General features: G+C 35.6%; 1 protein-coding gene and 1 pseudogene across 2 annotated transcripts in view; both read left to right on the top strand.

The window, feature by feature from the left end:
• Positions 1-17,694, top strand: part of LOC148946883 (uncharacterized) — a 63,039-nt gene extending 45,345 nt beyond the window's left edge. The window contains exons 12-15 of one of the 2 annotated variants that reach the window (XM_089096694.1): positions 6,946-7,114; positions 10,128-10,306; positions 13,333-13,526; positions 17,381-17,694. In XM_089096694.1, coding sequence (XP_088952820.1) covers positions 6,946-7,114; positions 10,128-10,306; positions 13,333-13,526; positions 17,381-17,679 — 841 coding nt within the window. In that variant the 3' untranslated portion in view covers positions 17,680-17,694. The remainder of the gene's footprint in view (positions 1-6,945; positions 7,115-10,127; positions 10,307-13,332; positions 13,527-17,380) is intronic. The other variant, XM_089096696.1, reaches the window with a different exon arrangement.
• Positions 2,844-5,867, top strand: LOC148946884 (signal recognition particle subunit SRP72-like; annotated as a pseudogene).
• Positions 17,695-19,614: the final 1,920 nt, after the last annotated feature.

The raw sequence follows: 19,614 nt of genomic DNA on the forward strand, positions 1-19,614 counted from the left end.
TCATCGATGTTTATCAGGTGGGGTGGCTCGAAGTGTAGAAACTCACGATTTCATCGGGCTTCTTTCGTTTTTCATTTTCTATCTTTAGCAACTGTTTTCTGCTTGATTTCTACTCATTCTCAAGTATCAGTTAGGATTCCTTGTTTTACTCCTTGAATAGTATCTGTTCTGGAGCTTCAACTTAATCAAAACGTGGCAAAGTTTATTTTCTCCGGTAGAATCGAAGTAGGCGCCGAAGAATTACTTTCCGGGTCATTTATTGAACCTTTCGTGGCTAAATGTATTCTGGCTCCAGGTCAGCTATTTTCCAATGTCTTCTGTTGGCCTAGTAAAGACCAAAGTGCCTCTCAAGTATTATTATTATTATTTTTCCGAACGTTTTGTCTCTACTAGGACCTTTGTTGGTACCCTGCACTAGGAACAGGTGTTTTCGGCCTCACTTGGTTTCTGAAATTCAGATGTTGCCCTGGAATCTCAGGGATTGGCTGTATTCACTAAAAATCACCCTCGTAACTTTTTTTTAGGGACATATCACTTTTTGTCACTATTTTGGTGAATTTGTCATTAAAGTCACTTTTTTTGTTAATATTTGGAGCTATTTTTCAGCAATTTAGTGAACTTACGAAAGGTGGAACAGTCAATTTTCTAGAAAAGGTAAGTTTTACTCTTGATAAATAATCTTACCATAGCTGCTCATTGGTTTTCGTGCACTGACCAACCATCCAAACTGGCTGCTTAGAAGATGCGCAGTTTAGCAGAGATTCTTCAGTTATGTTTCCAGCATTTGCCTCTCTTTTTATGTTTGGCTCTCACCTGTAGATGATATAATTTAAAACTCGTACGTTTAAGAAATATCAGGACTTTAGAAGTGATAAGAGTTTTTTATTAGCTTTTTTTATTAGTGTTTTTTATTAGGCCTACTTGTTTGTATTAATGTTCGAGTTGGTGAGAAAGCTTTCTAAATCGATTCTAAAACCTGTTCTTTTTCAGGTCACTGTGAGAAGACGAAATTTTTGGAAAACTTGATTTGTATGGAAGGGGTAGGAACTCAGCTGCCAAAAGGGATTTCAAGCTCCTGTTAAACATATGGTCGGGAAGGAACGGAAAATGAACGTGTCTTCTGTGCTAGACCCGCGTCAACTCAGACTCACAACACCAACTGCAGCTCAAAACGAGAAACAAGCTATGAATGTTGTACCGGAGAAAAAACTTTAGACATTATACTAGAGATATATTCCAAATAAGTGTCCAGTGGTTGTCGAAGGAGCAAAAAGCTCCTTCGACAACCAGCCCTTCCTATTACTTGGCATCTTAGAACAAATATCTGGAATATGCTACTGGTGAAGATCTGAGCAAGAAGCTCCTCCAGTGTATAGAAGATGATGAAATTAAAATTGAGATATTCTTGATACTTGCGAGCTATGATCCAGCTGTTAATAAAAAAGTTTGGTCTATGATCGACTCGGAAAATGCAGAGTGGTATTCAAAAGTTCTTTTAAATATCGGTACTTGCAATGTCCACACTGTGCATAATGTTGTTCAAAAAGGGATTACAGGAACTTGGGGAGGAATATTCTGATATGATAATTGCTGCTTACCAATTTTTCAGCGGATCGTTTACTAGTTATGAGGATGTTAGCCAGTATCAGCTAAAAGTTAAGATTCCGTGACATGAGCTCGTAAAACACATCCCCACGAGATGGCTTACCGTAAGAGAAGCTGCAAGCCGCTTGATCGAGCAGTGACCTTCTCTGATTGAATATTTCCTGGAATTTGTGCCAAAGAAAAAGGGCTTAAAGTTCCTTATGTCAAATCCGTAATGCCCGAAAATTGTCAGTTGACTAAGAAAACCGAAAATGAAAGCTGAAACTGAGTTTGTCGTGAGTTCTTCTAGTTTCCTTACTGCATTCACTGGAGTGTTTCAGGGTCAAGAGCCGTTGATTCATGCAATGAATTCTTAGGTACGACGCTTGTGCATACTTTTTTCAGGTGGATTTTACATGCCGATGATGTCAATAATACCTTTGTCGTCGGATTTAGAGGCATAGTCAATACTCCAGAAAGGCAATATTTGTGGAATAAGTGAAGTCTGGCAGTTCTTCGGTCTTTGGAAGTGACTCAGAACCATAGGAAACTTTTTTTCCTAGGAGTTAGGAAGCATGTCAAAGTTGCTTTGTAGTATTTTTTGGTGGAATTCCCTGCGATCAACCCTTTTTCTGGAGCCTTACCTGCTTCTACTTTCTCAAGACAGATTCCCAACTGATGGCTTGTAGTGATTTTCTCTACGTCGAAAGAGAACTTTCGTTTTAGTTAAACTTAGAAAAAGTCCAAGGAAAATAGTTGTTAATACACTTGGATCCTGTGTTACCACCCACTTACACGGATCGATAGCTATTGAAAAAAAACCCCATAGAACTGAAGACACCAACTAGTAATTTGAAATATCAGGCCTTGGGCCAAGTAGTGGGAGCAGCTCTATCGCTCTGCCATGGAATCGTAGGCGTAGAACGATGATTTTCCCGTTCAGCTCAGTTGATGACCAGCGTACAAGCTCGTTCAGACGAGTGGACCTAAACGTTAAAGCTTTTGTTTGTGAGGGTATGTGCAATGATGAGAACAGACTAGAGTTTGCACCAGACCAGGGCAGCTTCAAAAAGAAACTGCTGTGTTTGGTCACATCAGCAAGAGCTAGCTATGAACTGTACCTTCTAGGACAATAACAGGATGAATTGGATAAAGAAAATCTTGAACCTGAAAAGAAAGAGGCTGAATGTCATGTCTATGACATGGTCTAGAGGAAGCAAAGAATAGTATAGCTAGAGCCAGATAATGCTAAAAAAAAGATGGCTAAACAGAGGAAAGAAATCGGAGGTGCTCTTCTGAGAGAGGCAGGAGAATATTTGAAGAAAGCAGTAGAAGAGAAGGACTTTCTGAACGTTTGCATGGCTTGTAGCATTCTGAAGCAGCACTGAAAGCTGGTGCCAAAGAAAGGGAAAGGGTAGATGATGCTGAATCTTTTGGAGTATTTGTTTTAAAGAGGAAATCAGGACTGACTGATCGCCTTTCAAAAAAGCCTAAGAAGTGGTAATGCTAATTATCATATGTGAAGTTCTACCTTTGATTCGTTACTCTTGTTCCCGAGCGTTAACCGTACATGTTATTTATGCTTGTAAACCATAAAAAGTTTTGCTTTGCCCAAGTTGTTTATTCCTAGTACCATAATCGAAGCTGTGCTTTCACAAAAGTTTCCTTTTGGTACGAGCAAACGAATTAATCGGAGAAAAATGAGACTTTTAGTGTTCTTTTCCGTAACCTCAAAGCCTTTTAGAGGGCAATGATGATTGTTGGGCAGTAATTGCGACCTTTGCATGTCATCTGCTTGTGCTCTGAGTGCCTCTTAGTAGTTACTTTTTTATCTGTGAGTGAACTAAAGTCACCTTTTTCGGGAGCGTCGTCGAAGCTGACCCCTGGAATTTGTTTAACCATAAAGTCCCTAGACTCACGGTGGCTGAGCATGCAAAGTCACACCACTGGCCGTCGTCCCAAGGAAAAAGATTGACAACACCAGGACTTAAACCCCGTCCCAAAGTACATAGATTTGGAAGTCCAGCATCTGGTACAAAACAAAACATAGACTTATACCTTAAACCAAGAGGAACCAAATGGATAAGAAAAGATTGAAAAAACCTTATTGGGTCAAAAAAATGCAAAAAAACTATTTCCAAAAGAATGCTTGCCAAATGACTCCTCCCTGCCCCCTCCCCCAATTGGTACACCCAATTTTTTATTCTTTCCTACTATATAATTGGCCAAGTTTACTCTGAAAATATGTAATTTATGTCATAGCTTAGGGTACAAGGGCTGTATGCGAGGGCTGAAGGCCCAAACCCTCAGAGGGGTGACGAACCAGACAAAAGCTGACGAAGCCGGATTTCTTCTACCCAAAAGCCTGCATAGCTGGCCTTTATTGCTTGTTTATTGTTGATGGCGAAGTCCGTCTGTAAACATAGCTACCTCTGCAAGAGCGAACGAAAGCCAAAGGCCTAAGTAACCAGAGGGAGGCTTCTAAAAGCCCGTAAATTCAGGTTTTTCCCATCTCTTTGAAGGGCTGAGAGGCCTATTTATCAGAGGAAGAAAACTTTAAGATTTTGACACAATATATATACATAAATAAAGTGTTTTGTCTTTCCAATGAATTTTAATCACTGACAAAAATTGCCAAACTCTTCAATGTAAAAAATTTTAAATCCCAAATGTAAATAGCCTTGAAACCATCGAAATAGAGATATGCCATTTAAATCTAAAAAAAAAGAATTCTGAAAAGGAAAAAGAATAAACAAAACCATAAAATTCAACTGTAATAAGAGCAAAATAAAATCATATCAATTGCCAAAACATTTTTGAACTTTCAATAGAAAATATACTTGAAAAGTAAAGAAAAGTACCCTCCATTGTATAAAAAATTGGAAGAGTGTGACCATGAAAAAGCAATAAGAATTCCTAAGAATTCTGTTTGGTACAAAACTCTCGACTCCAAGAACTGCTCCCTTCGATAGTAGGACATTCAGGAGAAGAATATATTACCTAAATGTTTATGCAAAAAAGCCTAATCTGTTTATAATGTCAGCAAGTTTTCTGAGTCTCTTGCAGCTCTGCAAGGGCTATCTACACAGGAGCTGACAATCAAGGATCTTAAAGGACAGTTCTTTTAACGTATTGAAAAGCATGATGAATGTTTCGTCCTTTATGAAGATATTGTTAAGAATACAAATGACGGCTACAAAATTAATTGAGACACAAACTATTTGGATACTCTTGCTTGTGTGAAAATTAGTGGTATGTGAAATTAACCAGTGATCATGTGCTCCAAGAAAACGCTTTTGAATTAGTTCATAACTCTTCATATAAGCCTATTAGTGAAGGAAAGCTTAAAAATTAAAAGTACAGCTGCGAATGCCGAACAGTTTTCCTGTTTATTATTTTCTGAAGAAGAAACACCTGAAGAAGAGTTTGAAGAGGAACTTGGCATGATAAAAGCCCAATTTGGACATATATTACAAGTTCTTGATCAAGAGAAAGAAGCTCAGAGCCTTTAAAGCTTGGCACTGAAATGTAAGCCCTCTGATTTAGACTTGATTGATATTGCCCCAAACAACTTGGCTATATTCAACAAATAGCAGAATGTCTTTCATGCGAAAACAAACTGAAGTTGGCTACATCTGACGGTCTTGAGTACAAGTTCAACCAAAAACAGAGATAAATTATCGCTGTGGAGTTTTACATCCTTTCACTCGCTAACGCTAGACTGGAGCAATGTTGTCAAGCCCTGAGGTAAATGAAAGACGAGTTTTCACCATCCAAATTGGGGGCTTCACTTTTTAACACTTCGCTACTAGCAAAAAAAAGGAAGTTGATGAGGCTAACCAACTTCTTGATAAAGTGGCAGCAAGTAATCCGTCATTTTGACTATCAGCAACACTAGCAAGGGTTCAACCTCTTCTTAAATCAGGCTCTATTAGCGCTGTAATTCCTGTTCTCCACAATTTACCAGAGAAAGACCGTTATCGTTTTGTGTAGTTAGTGCTATTGTGTACCTCCACATCCAGCATGGAGACCATAACGCTGCTGCTGCATTATTAAAACTACCTACGGAGTTTCCCAAGGTCACGGTGTGTTAGAGCTCTGAGAGCAAGCACCAAATTTTCATATTGAGACCGATGATCCGAATATAGCAGCTGGTTATTTAAAGGAGCTTAGATGTCGAGTCTGTTTCAAGTTTGATTAAGAGTAGAAAAGTAAAGGAAACCGAGAAATTAGTCTAGATGTTTTTCCAAGAACTATGACCCTAATTATGTTCCTGGCTCAGAAAGGTTGATTACAAGAAAAGACAAAGCTGGTTATAAAAATAAGTACCGAAAACCTAGCTCCCATAGTTGGTAAAAGTACCCAAGAATCTGCTGTAGGAGCGCAAGATCTTTATGATCATTCGAAAGGCGCAGTTGGTGTTAAGTCAGTTGGTCCTTCAACGGCCAATATCCAGGCTAAAACTTCCGCATCTTAATTCAAGAAGCAACAAAATAAAAAGTGAAGAAGAAGAAAACTGGCAAGTTTTAACTTCCATGTTCATAAGCTCGACAGTTTTATTTATTTAGAATTGCTGTTTGATTTTTTCTCAAGAAATTTGTGTTTGGCAATAAAATTCAAACTTTTGCCATGTGAATTTTTGCTTCGAAAGCAAAAGATTAGGGAAAAAAAATATAAATATAAATGAAGAAGAAGTAACATCAGATACTTCAGGCTACTCCCAGAATGACCTCAAAAGTGTTGTTGCTTGAAATACAAATTTGTTGCTGAATTTAGGTTAAAACGAAAGAATAATAATTGCTAAAACGTATTTAAATAATAAACAGGAAAAGGCAAAGAAAAGTAAATGACAATGTAGGTATGCAGACGGAATTCGTGCGTACTCTCTAAAACATCCTTTATTAAAAACTAGTTTTTCAAAGAATAATTATCGCTGAACAAAAACGAAAAAATAGAAACGTAATCTTGCCTTCAAAATGATGACAAATGTACTGTTAATGGGAATTTAAGTTTGCCGCTTTATTCATTTTACATTTTAGTGTTTCAATGTTCAAAATGTCTATATTTAATGTTAAATCTGTGCCTTATATCCTAGTGTTTAAAAGGGGAATAAGAATATTGCTATTTACACAGTTGGCTTTTACACATTTAACTAAAGCTGGGCAATTTAAGTAATAATTTTTACTATTTCTTTCATGAAATCTTAATTGCATGCTCCATTGGCGTTTCTTTATATATGTTTTATATTTATTTATGATTTGTTAATATGCGTTTTTGCGATTTTTTCGGTTTATTTATGCGAGTAATATTTATATCTGACTCCCGTTATCATAATTATAATGAAGGAATTCAAAATTTCAGGCAACTGCTTTTAGACGGAATGATGTCTTCAGGATCAAACCCTTCTGTTGTCTTGACCCTGGAGCTTATCGAAAAGGGGAGCTTAAAAGGAGAGAGAGCTTTGCAAGCTATAAGCATGCTACCCATGGTTATTCGAACCCCAACAACAGAGCTTTTAGAATTTATGCTGGTAAGATAACACTGCTGGTCTCTCCTTGTAATAATGCAGTGGTGGATCCAGGGGGAGGGGAGGGGGGCGCGCCCCCCTAGTGTAGTCTAAAGTAGTGTAATTTAATTAATTAACTCAAGTTTGTGTTAATTAAACTTGCTACTAACGCAAGTTTATCGGATTAACCTATTTTGCGCCCCCCCCCGAAATTTTTTTTTATCAGATCAACCTATTCTGCCCCCCCCCTAAAAAAATCCTGGATCTACCCCAGTAACAATGCCCAATTCAGCAATGAGTTTTAAGGGAATCCAGCTCAAAGTTGAAACTTGTAAAACAAAACGGCAAGATAATTGTTGCACTGGTCAAGCTAGCTCTGTTATCTGCAGTCCACATTGGAAAATGCAAGCACTGTCTCATAATTCATATATAAAGCAAGAAAATTGAGCTGATAGCCCGGAATATTCATATTGACTTGGGCATTTACGCCATGATAGACACAGATTGACTTTTTTGTATACTTTAAGCACTGAATATTTTTATTTGCCCTCTTTAACTTGAGTGTCACTGTGGTTAATGCCATTTAAGGTTTATCTTCTCTTTTCCAGTCTTTATTATGTCTTTTTTCTGAATTTTTGCAGCTCCGATGTTTCAACGCTATACGACAATTTTGTTGCCACTCGACAGCTGAGTTTCAGCTTTTTTTTCGTAGAAATTTTCTCTTTTGAAATTTGATTTCATTTACTTTTTAGATTGATTGAAAAAATCTTGAAATACGTCAGAAACATTCGAAAATAGAACATTTGCCTATTTTAAAAGTAACCTTCGTTCACTCTCTAAGAAAATCATTATCATTCTCGTCTGGTGGATAGATAGATCTTTAACTAATAAATCCAAGGATATGAATATCCTGTCCAGTTAGTGCAAGATACAGCTGTACATTTGTCGTCACAAAACCGTGTGTTTTCACAGAAGACATAAAAGCTAAGGCTTATTTGTCTTATGCAATCTATGGAGCAACAGAAACGTTCTATTGTACCACCAACTGTAAAATTGCATGTTTTTAAAATTTTATTAAGAATAATGCCTAATCATGCTTAAATATTCTACCAGTAATGAAGATACATCACATCTGTCGTGTAATACATAGATGTATCACCTTAAAGATAATACCTTTAATGAAGGTGTAGAAAATAAGACTGTCAACGATAAAAAGAAGTTGATATTTTCCTTACGGGTCTCTTTAGTTTTAGGATCTCCTTGTCTCATCCACTTTTGGCTGTAAGTTTCAAACTGATCAGAGACAAAAAGTTTTTGACCATTTTTTGGGCTCCCTAACACTCTCCCCGTCTACAATAATTGTGTGGTCACTTTGGCCCTGGTTACGATCCCTGAAAGTTGAGCCCTTTCTCAAATTTCCATGACCCCTCCCCTCTCCCTCTTCCATAAGAAGTTGCCGAAAAAAAAAATTTATAATCATGGGAGACCTTTTGCTCTTTGATGCAATTGAAGCACTGTAGGCTATAGTTATTTTTAAGACGGCAGAGTGGCTTCTGCACTAGTAATTTAATGTTGATTATTCAGCTGATTATAATAAAATGTTTTGTCCAATTTTTACATTGAAGTCTGCACCTTAGGTTAGCTAGCTTTTAGTTTTGTCCCAGGAAAAAAGCGGTGAACCTCTTTGCTTATCACATAAAAGCTACTCGTATTTTTCGAATATACCTACTCCACTCAAAGGTCGCCTGCAGTGTAATATTGAAATTAATATTTACCGTTTGGCTTGGCCCGACTGAAAAACATCATTGCTACGTAGAGGTATCACCTGATAAAATACTTGTGGGGGGGATTATAGATTTTTCTGGCTTTTGGTCGTTTGTACCTACTCACTACTTACTTTTAATGCAAGGAGTCTAGAAATAGGTGGAGAAAAAAATACTTTTGATTATAAAAAAGACCCAAATATTTCGGATTTACATCCACAAGCCTTTATAAACGCCAAAAAAAGGCTTTCTTTTAGATATTGTTTTAGATATTGTATAAAAAAGTTATTGTTTTTGTCCACTGTCTTTGTTTCAAATATTATACATTTTTTTCTATGTTAATTTAAAATCCTTTTGCCTTAAAATAAGTTTTCCAAAGAAAGTCATTAAACCAAAATGAGCAGAAAAAAGTCAAATAGTTTTGCAAGCGTAAAACTACCACAAATCACCATCAATAAACAAATGAAACCCAAAACGAACAGAAATTACAATAAATGACCGAGTCAAACTCAAAACGAGCAGGAATTAACATGACTGGGCTGACACCCCCCCATGCCTTTTGAAGACTTTGAACAAAGTGACCATCTCAAAATATTGATCGGATGTATTTGGGGAAAAGAGGGTGCGGGAGGGGGCCCTCTGCCCTTCAATCACTCTTGACGCTTGGAAAGGGCAATAGAGCTTCCAATTTTCAATCAAATGAGCCACCTACAAATTTATACAAACACCCCTTCCATAAAACCTTATTTGTTAACAGTAAGCAACTAGCCAAACTAATAGCCTTTGGCCTGAGGGCTCTGGGAGGGGAAGGGGGTAACATCCCCAAAGATATTTTTGCTGGACCTTTCAACCATGCTGAATAAACTGGCTATCTCAAAATTTTGATTAGATGTGTTTGGGGGTATTATGGGTGTAGGGGCCTGGTTGCTCTCCAATCATTCTTGACTCCATAAAAGGGCACTATAACTTTCAGTTTCCAATCGAATGAGCTCCTTTTTAAGTTTCTAAGACAACTCCTTCTATACGTAGTGGCTTGGTGAGAAAAAAAGTAATAGATTGTACCCACATCACTCTTTACTTAGGCAGCGCTTTTGCGCTGTCTGTAATTTTTATTTGCTTAAAATTGAAAATGGAAAGGCAGTGTGATCTAAGAAATTATCTATTGTAGACATAACTACAATAGTAGAGGGTTGTTTAGTATTTTGAATTTTCTGGAATAAAAATATCGACGTTAATTTAGGAAATTGGATTAATCAGCATTTTCTTCTTTGCAGAAATTTCTAAGCACACAAAGAGAGGAAAGCATCAAAGAAACTGGTGCATTAGCCATCTCTCAAATTATTCATCATGCATGCGTCAGTAAAAGTCTTAAAAAGTTTCGCTTTCCTGTTGATGCAATGGGAGATTTTTGCAAGCCGGATGAACCACTGATTATCAACGGCTTACTTCCATGGTAAGCTTTCCCCCCATACATTCATCGAGTATTTAATTCAGTGCATATGTTATATTTATTTTACCGTAGCTGTAGACTATAGGTACCTAAGTACAAATATTTTCGGGTCAGGGTGTCGCTGGTTATTTGGTTTGGAACGGGGGTCAATTGTATGACTCTCTAAGCTCAGCCAGAGCCGATCCAGCTTTAAATGTACCTGGAGAAATCTAGGGAGGGGGGGGTCTGTAAGCGTTAGATGATTTTCTCCCAACCACGCATTGCACTCTCGGTTGAAGGAATTGAATCAGAACGTCGGTTACCTTCGCAACGCAGACCATTGGTCAGCATGCGAAAAAGCTTTTTTAAGTTTTTTTTTTATAGGCTATAAGTGATAAGTTATGAATTTATCAGCAGTTAAACTTCTGATAGATTCATAATTTGTTTCTCTCAAGTTTATATTTATGTTTACTAGAAAAACCTTTAGATGAACCACTGTCTAAACTTGAAAGTAGGAACAAAACATAATTTCTTGTAAATTCGATGGGCCATTGAAGTTGAAACTTTATATGTATAATACAAGACTAGATTTAGTACTATTCAATGGGAAAAGGGAAAGAAATCAAACTAGGCACAACTACACTTATAACTGTAGATTAAATTTTCAATTAATGTAAATATATCACGCGCAGGAAAAAGCCTTCGAATTTTTCTTAGGTGTAATATTAAAGAACGAACCACAGGAAATCAGCAGAGTCGCCCAAATATGACATCACACCCTAGAGAATCTTGAGAAGTAAATCTTCAAAAGGTATGTGTATTTTATCATCTCGTGAAAAGACTAGTGTTTTGCATCATAATGTATATGAAGATGTAGTTTTGTGGAAACTTGCATTTTATTTAAACGTTATCTATTTTGTTTACTTATCAAAGACACTAGATATTGCAATTTCTATTCAAATGAGCTCTTACACATATCTATGTGATGTTTTAGTGCCCCACTAGGGGCGAAAATAAAAGAGGAGGAAAAGAAAATAAAATACGCCTCACTGCTTCCCCTGCAAAAATTATTTTTTGCCTTGTTTCTCAAGATGGGGATTCTAATTATCCTACGTGGGGGCATTGGGTATGAAGATTCCGATACTACAATTTTCTTTTCGATCCAATACCATTATTTGGATGTTTCAGGCTCTTTTCCGAAATTCCCTTCATATTTTTTTCGCAATTAACTTTTATCATTAAGATTGATCCAAATAACAGTTACCAATCTTGAATAAGCTTCAAACGGCGATTCTTCTTCACTTGACAGTTTTTTTTTTTCAAAATGTGTTTTAAATTTTCTGTTACAATGGGCTATGGTTCGTTCTTTACTTGGTTGCCCCTAAAGGGGCAACCATGATAATTGAAACCTTCCTTTTTAAATGATTGATTTGCACAACTGTATAAAGGAATAAAGCCTTAATTATGGCAATGAGACATCCGCTGCAAGTATTCAGGGAAGTATTGCACTAACTGTAGCCATGAGTCACAAACACACAGCAGCACAAGTGGCAGCCTTTATTTGATTGGATTCTAACCCTCTAAATGTGTAAAAGACCGTTAGACGCTATTTTATACCTAATCCAATGGATATTCAGTTGGTTCTTCTAACTGCTGATGATAAGAATGCAGCCCTTCCCTAACAGAGTTCCGATTGAACGCGATCACACAATGTAACAGCCTGTTGCCAAGTTTTGTTGAATAATTTCTGCTAAACCACCTGGCAGCTCAGGATATGGGAAAAAACTGTGTCTTTAAATCCTCCTATAGTGGTTAGATGAGGTGCAGACGAAAAAGCAGCACAATGACGAATCTATCTTTTGCTTCTCAACAAGTTGGACTGGGATCTAGATATGGTTACAAAAATAATTGGAAGTCTAGATTAAAAACTAGTATAAAGGCCCCTTCCTCCCCCATAGACGTTAAGTTGATCCTGGGCTTTGAGGAGACATAAATAGGATGTTCAATTTTGCTTCTGACTAACTTTGATTGAGATTCAAGAACTCCTTTTTGTAGAAACCCTAACAAATAGGATTTAGTTATCCCACCCTCATCCCTCTCACATAAAAAATTGCTTTCAAATTTAATTTCTGACAGTTTTTGCAAATAAGGCATGAAAATATCCCCCTCCCCCTTAGTGGAACATAACCCCTGCCAACAAAAAATTTCTTCCAAAAACAAATTCTAAAATCTTCTAAAACAGAGTACATGAATTTTAATTAGAATGAACTATAAATCAATTTCGAAGGAGCATTTTTTCTTGTGTTTAGAATGATTTTTAACCTTTTGAAGCATCATCAACTTTTAACATCAACCAGCTTTGGGTTCATAAAACTGTCCCAGGCAGAATGTGTAACAAATAGTGTCACCCCTGAATTGTCAACAATCTTGTTTTTTTTTTTTTTTTTTTTTTTGTTGCCGTGCATTAACTCAGATCTTTCTTATTTAAATCATTTTGTCTTTTCTATCGATTTATTGAACTTCTATTTTGCTTTTACCATTTTGATTTCACTCGTGATGCGTAAGTTTTCGTTGCCTTTCTTATTTTTTCCATTCCTAGTTTGGCGAAGAGTATTGGAAATGAATATTTCTCCTAAATACACGTAATTTCTTTTGCTTTTATTCGTATTGCCATGTTTTTTTTTCGGTTTCACAAATAAGAATATTTCACAAAGGTGTCGTTTTCCTTGCAAATATTTCATCTAGGAGCGATGAGATTAACTTTTTAGCCATAGCTAAAGATAAGGAATTTCACAGACATGGAAATTGCATAGAATGCTAAAATAATAAAACAAGCTTCTTATCATTTCACCTTTCTCCCTTACAGTAAAGGGGAAAAGTTTTGCCTTTTTCCTTTACTGTTAAAATTGTCGTTCTTATTATTGTTTTTTTGTTGCTGTTTTTTTTTTTCATCTAATTCAAATCTATAGGTAGAAAATGTGAGTTAACTTTTTTGTTTTATCCTGGTATGAAAAAATTTTCTGGATAAAATAAGAACAACTACTTTGTAGGTTAAAATCACAGCTGGACTCTTCCGAATCGACTAGCTCGAAAATACTTTATCTGGCAGCTCTAAATAACCTTGCTCATGAAGGTGTTGTTCCTATTGTTACTCCCTATATAGAAAATTGTTCAGGACCAGAGAAAAGGCACAGACGAAGCGAATTACTGGACTTCAGTGCATATAAACACGGACCTTTAGAAGGTAAGTATCAATTTCATCTGAATAACCTATATAAATAAAATCAGGAATCTTGCTGAGGTTCTGAGGTTGTACTGAATTGTAGCGATACTATTCAAGTTACTTTTCTATAATTAAATATAATTCAATTTTTTTTTGTAGGCCAAAACTTTCATGGCTGCCATCAAATTTGTTTTGCACAGTTGGCTAGAAACGGATAGTCAATACAATTTTAAATAAAATGGAAAAAATAGCATTAAGCAAGATAAAGCAAAAAAATATGGCAATATGATTATTCTCTCAATTTTGTTATTTCTGCTATCAACAGCAAAATAAAAGTTCAGACACTTTGAAAAGCAATAATCAAAATAAAGTTAAGAGCATCGGTGCCGACTTTGGGGTGGATGGCTGGGAATCTGGAGCCACCTCGAACGTTTCATGGTGTGGGTGGAACATTAAGCCTCCGCCTACTTCAATGCTTCAAAGGGATAAGTATGCCCTTTGGTGATGTCTCGTATTTTTTAGAATGTTTATCTTTTCCATCTTCGGTATCTGGTATGCGAAAATCGATATTTCGGAGCTGTTGTGGCAGGTGATTTAATTTTTCTTTGGCTAAGCTGAATTACTTTTATGCAAACTTGGAGTAATACAAAGGAGTTCTACAGTGTCTAACTCCATTTTGACGCAGAAAATATTCTGGACACAGAAAAGGGGAATTGTAATAGAAATTATATAATTTCAAGATTTTTTTTCATCTATATTTTCAGAAATAAAATATTGCCATAACCAGTTTTTTTTTTGCAAATAACAACAGGTTTCTCATTCAGAGTTCAGATAAAGAAGGTCGAGATTACGTTATTTCTGCATCACTAATATTGTCTATGTTGAACAAAAACAGACTTGAAAAAAAGAATTGAAGAAAAAAGAGCGAAGGTAAAAATAGATGGGGATCTTTTAAGGCCAATGAAAACAACGGCTGAAAAAAAAAGAAGAATGTTTCGGCAGAAAAAAATCGCCTCCCATCTTAAAAAAAAGCACTCGATCTATTTAAAAAAAAAAAAAATTACGAATTTGTTTTTGTCATACCAGGCCAATGTGGTTTACGAAATTTTCTTTGTTTATGTTTAATTTCAAAAAACATTAAAGAAACTAGGAAAAGGGAATTTTTGAGGCCTATCCGTTTTATATGGCTAGTTGAGCATCGTGCAGCTTTTCAACAGCAGTTATTTCACTAAGGCTTGAAAATAACTCACAAACACTTCTTAAATTTTTGAAGCAGTGATTACAGACTATGAAGCATTCTCCCTGGTAACCTTCAATGTTAAATGCAAAGTATGTAGTCAGATTCAATATAAAAGAATGAAAAAATATGAAAATTGTTCTGAATAAATTGGAAAACATTGGCAAAATCACAACACCTTTAAACATAAGGAAGAGGGGATAGGGGCTGGACAATAGGCCCCTGTGTAAGTACTTGGACTGTAGTGTAGATCAATTAGAATAAACGACATAATGTATCTCTATTTCTTACTAATCTTAGGAAGCACAATTCAGATCGTGGGTCAGCTATTGCAGACCTAGTCAACCTGGGAAAGTTTCTGGCAAAATGTTTTTCTATTCAGTTTGCAAAACCAGATCTTTATCACGTATTTTCTCAACCAATAGATTTGAAACATAGCCAAAAATGGTTTTTAATATGTTAACTGTGATTTTTACTTATCGATATTAGTGTTTTAAAGTTAGTAAATTTCAAGCTCCGATTTATATAATTTGAAAAGCTGCAAAGTTTTTACTTTCAAAATAATGAAAGTCCTCATGTTCGGACCATGATGGTTTTGTGTATTCATCCCATGCACTAGGCTTCAGTAGACGTCTTACCAAATGGCAAGGACTCCTCCCCCCTGTGTCTCTATTAATGGCTGAATCTGAAATTACACACTAAAGATTTTTCAGATAATCTGAGGAATTGACGCTTTGCATTTTTGTAAAATTTAACTTCAATCTAAGTAAATTTGAATACAAAATTATACGAAACTGAGGTTGACTTGTGCTAGCCTCTACAATGCTGCTATGCTCAACTTAAGAGGATTCAGTCAGTACGGCCAGTCCCGAGTTAACAACTGTTTGGTGGCATAATCTATCCCATCTAACTAACATAGGCTCATTAACATTCATCTTGCTTGTAAATTCAAATCCTTTCTAAGGTAGGTGTAGCGTTTATGTCAAGAAACGAGGGGATTTGAATTTTCGGCTGACCCATGCCCAAACAATTATTTTGATAGTTCACGGCCTTTGGCCTGGAGCATTCAAACGAAGCCATCTACGAGGTTGGCTCGTTCAAGAATGAGGTTGGTTTGCTTCTGGAAATTCCTAATGTGGAAATTTAATGAACTAAAAAATCACGTGAAATAAAGAGCTAAAAAATACTTATTAACAAGAGTCTTCACAGATTGACATCCTAGTCCGCGCCGGGTAAATATAGGAGCTTCATTTTGTATCAATTTGTGTTTTTAAGATGTAAAAAAAGGCAAGCTCGAATTTTATTATGTGAGCCTCTATTTATTTCATATACTACTTCATAACCCAAAAAGATCAACTTGAAAAGCAGTTCATTTGTGAAATATATTAGCTCCGTAAATAAAATGGGAAAAAAAGGTAAAGAACATTGTAGCATCGCTGGTGTGGTATTGCTGGCATTAATGATTTCAATTGTACTGTATGAAGTCGGTGACGGATTTAAACTTTTTAAATTGGCTTCTTAAAATAAAGGAAAGAAAAATTATAGTAAAAAAAAATGTTGGGGTGTTTCGGGATTAACCATGGGCAACCCTTGTTATTGGAAAAAAATTACGAACATACTAATTTTACTGTCAGCAAGAACTGGAATCTAAAAAATATTAAAAAAGAAATAAAATCTCCAGTTAAAAATGGGTGACCAAGACAAAGTTATACGTCGTTTGTTTTTTAGTGCTGTCAGATTTCATGCTAATATTTTGGCTGATTTAGAGGAATCTTTGGTGTTTTAGACAGAAAAACGACAAAGCCTATTACGCTAAAAGTTTATGACAGAAGAAATTCTGATTATGTTTTTTAATTTAGCATAAAGGGAAAACTTTCCTGGGCAGTTCCGCCGGGAAAACTTTCCTAAACAAAGGAGTATTTGAAAAAGAACCTAATCTTGCATAAAAGTAAAAAAAAAAAAAAAAAATACGAAAAACTCTATGTGATATCTAAGTCTAGAGATTAAGACATAAATCGCGGGATTAAGCGTAAAAATTGTCAGTAGATACTTAGGGTTCAACTTTCTTAGTACGAAACTACGTCACATAATGTAGTTAGCCAATTTGAAAGAACAAATCACAGTTGTATATTAGCCTATACAGCCTGCTTAGAAATAAAAAATTGTTATATTTGACATTCAATTTTTAATTTTTGTCTTTACATTTGACTTTATGTTTTCAGTTTTTATTAGGGCCGAGGAATAGTTCCCTATATGGTTTGTCACACTATATATTGACGTATACGTATGTATATCGTCAACATACTTGGAATGTACAGCTGATTCCTAAATATGTTATACAATTTGTAATCTATATTAAAATATAAAAAAGGTTACAGATTTAAAATCGTGATTAATGATTCCAATGAACCCTATTACAATAAGAATTATAAAAACTGTTAAGTTCATATTGGGGCAGAGAAAAACTATTTTGCTGAGGAGAATAGTAGGAATAGAAGTAATTCTCAGAGGAAACCCTAAATTCAGACAAACCCTAAATTCAGACAAACCCTAAATTCAGAGCTGCAATACAAGCAAACTAAAAATTTATTTCCCAGCTTCTGTTTCTACACTGTTTTACATTGAACAATTTTTTTAGCAGAAGAATTGCAGGCCCTTAAAACCTGGAAAAAGCTGATCTTTGGAGAAGAGAAAGAGGAAGACAAAGTAAAGTCTGAAATTGTCCAAGAAATGAAGAAATGGATGGATAAATACGAAGAAAATAGAACGAAGAATGCCCTGAAAATTTTAACAAATCCAGACCAAAAAGAATTTTCAGCATCAAAGATCAACAAGGAAGTACTTAAGGCTATTATTGAAGCTGCTGGGGCTGAAACAGAAAAGGAGACAGAACAGGCTCACGATAAAATTCTGAGATTTCTTGAAGAAGGTAATTAGAAAATTTCTAGAAGAAGGGGAAGGGAGGAAGAAAGAAAGAAAGAAAGAGAGAGTGAGGGGTGGTGTGTATAGATATTAATTGATTGGAACTATTATAATGGTGTTAGCCCAAGTACCTTTTCGATATACTTGTTAATTCATATTAACAGTTCGATAATGAGCTGTAGTCTTGTTAATTTCATTAGGCTGTTTCTCATTAATACTCGGTTTTGTTGCTCGTTGTTTACGATATATGAGAGTTTCCTTATTACTTTACTATCACCAAGGAAAACGAAAAAAACTGGATTTATTACTTGGGAGGTCAGAAAGTATTGAATGAGCTTAGAATGCTGTATAAATAGAGCTTCATTATTTTGATAGTCCAGTATGAAAGTGAAGAGTCTTTGAAGGAGCCAGAGTTTAAGCTCGTTCTACAGGTAAACGAACCCTGAAACAAAAACACACAAATGTAACATCGTATCTTTTCATTTATGCATAAATATTCGTTGGACATAAATCAACAAAAAATATTTTGAAGAAACTCCTGATTTTTCAAGTCTGGTTTAAAATTTACCTAGTGATTACCTTAGCATTGCTGACTGTGAGTATTGATTTTATGCATCGACGGGGAGACACTTCAGCTATCGTGAAGCGCTAACAAAAAATATCGTTTTTTTTGTGTTACAACTGGGAACCAGATACACCTAGAATTTAATTAATTAATTAAAACTTCATTTAATTAATGACTTTGTACTATTTCTAGCCAACTGCTTGTCGAGCGACAGATGCAAACAAGAAAAAAAAACAGCAATATATTATATTTTTTAAGATTAACTAAAAAAAACTTTTCCACAAAATAAGTTTTTCAAAGAAAAGCAAAGAAATCCATTAAATCGAAAATGAACAAAAATAGAATCAAATAATCTACCAAGCGCAAAACTACCACACATCTGCATCGATAAATTAATGAAACCGAAAACGAACAGAAATTACAATAATTAACCGAATCAAACACAAAACGAGCAGAAATTAACATTAGTAGGGCTCAAAACCCCTATGCCTTCCCAAGGCCAGAATACAATTTGTACTTTACTGAAAAAAAATACAAATGACTGTGCATTGTTATTTAAATATACATATGCTGATGTTTATTCCATAAAATGTTAATAATATTTGATTTATTCAAGCTATATAAGTTAAAACATTTAATTTTTTTCAGTAAAGTGCAAATTATATTCTATATAAATTGTACGTACGCCCGTATCAGCAGCCTGTATACACATAGTATGTTTTAATTTAGTTCAACTCTCCCCTCAACGTTTCCTCAGATATCTTTTTTCAATATCCTCAATTTTAGTAGTACTCGCTAACAGAAGTAGTAGTTTTAGTGATAGTAGTAATAGTACTTGTGCAGTAGCAGTAGAATCAGCAGTAGTAGTAGTAATAGTAGCGTACAAATATTATCTTTTTGGTCAATTGATCATCTCCCTTATCATTTCCTGAAAATTCCGAATTAATATGCTCAGCCATTCCTGAGGTACACCCTTTTGACAACTCATATACACATAACATTTTTATGATTTAATTCAATACTCCCCTTAACATTCCCTGAAAGACACATCTTAATACCCTTCGTATTTTGGGAAGGTAGAATTCAAACATGCATACCTTTACTCAATAACATCTGCTATACGTTAACAAGGTACAAATTCCGTGACTTACAGCCCTTGCCCTGAGGCCTCGGGGGGGGGATGTTGCCACCCCCAAACGCATAATTTCTGAGCCTTGCAAAAATGCTGAAAAAGTTGATGGGCATTGTGGGAGGGGGGGGGAGCTCTCAAATAACTCTGACTCTTAGAAAGGGCACTATAACTTCCAATTTAGAATCAAATGAGACTCATCTGAATTTAATACGACCACCACTTCCATAAAAACCTTATATGCCTCCAGGGCATA

The sequence above is a fragment of the Artemia sp. Qi Xiang Cuo genome, chromosome 11, assembly GCF_049724085.1.
Source record: "Artemia sp. Qi Xiang Cuo chromosome 11, ASM4972408v1, whole genome shotgun sequence".
In the NCBI taxonomy this organism is placed as follows: domain Eukaryota; kingdom Metazoa; phylum Arthropoda; class Branchiopoda; order Anostraca; family Artemiidae; genus Artemia; species Artemia sp. Qi Xiang Cuo.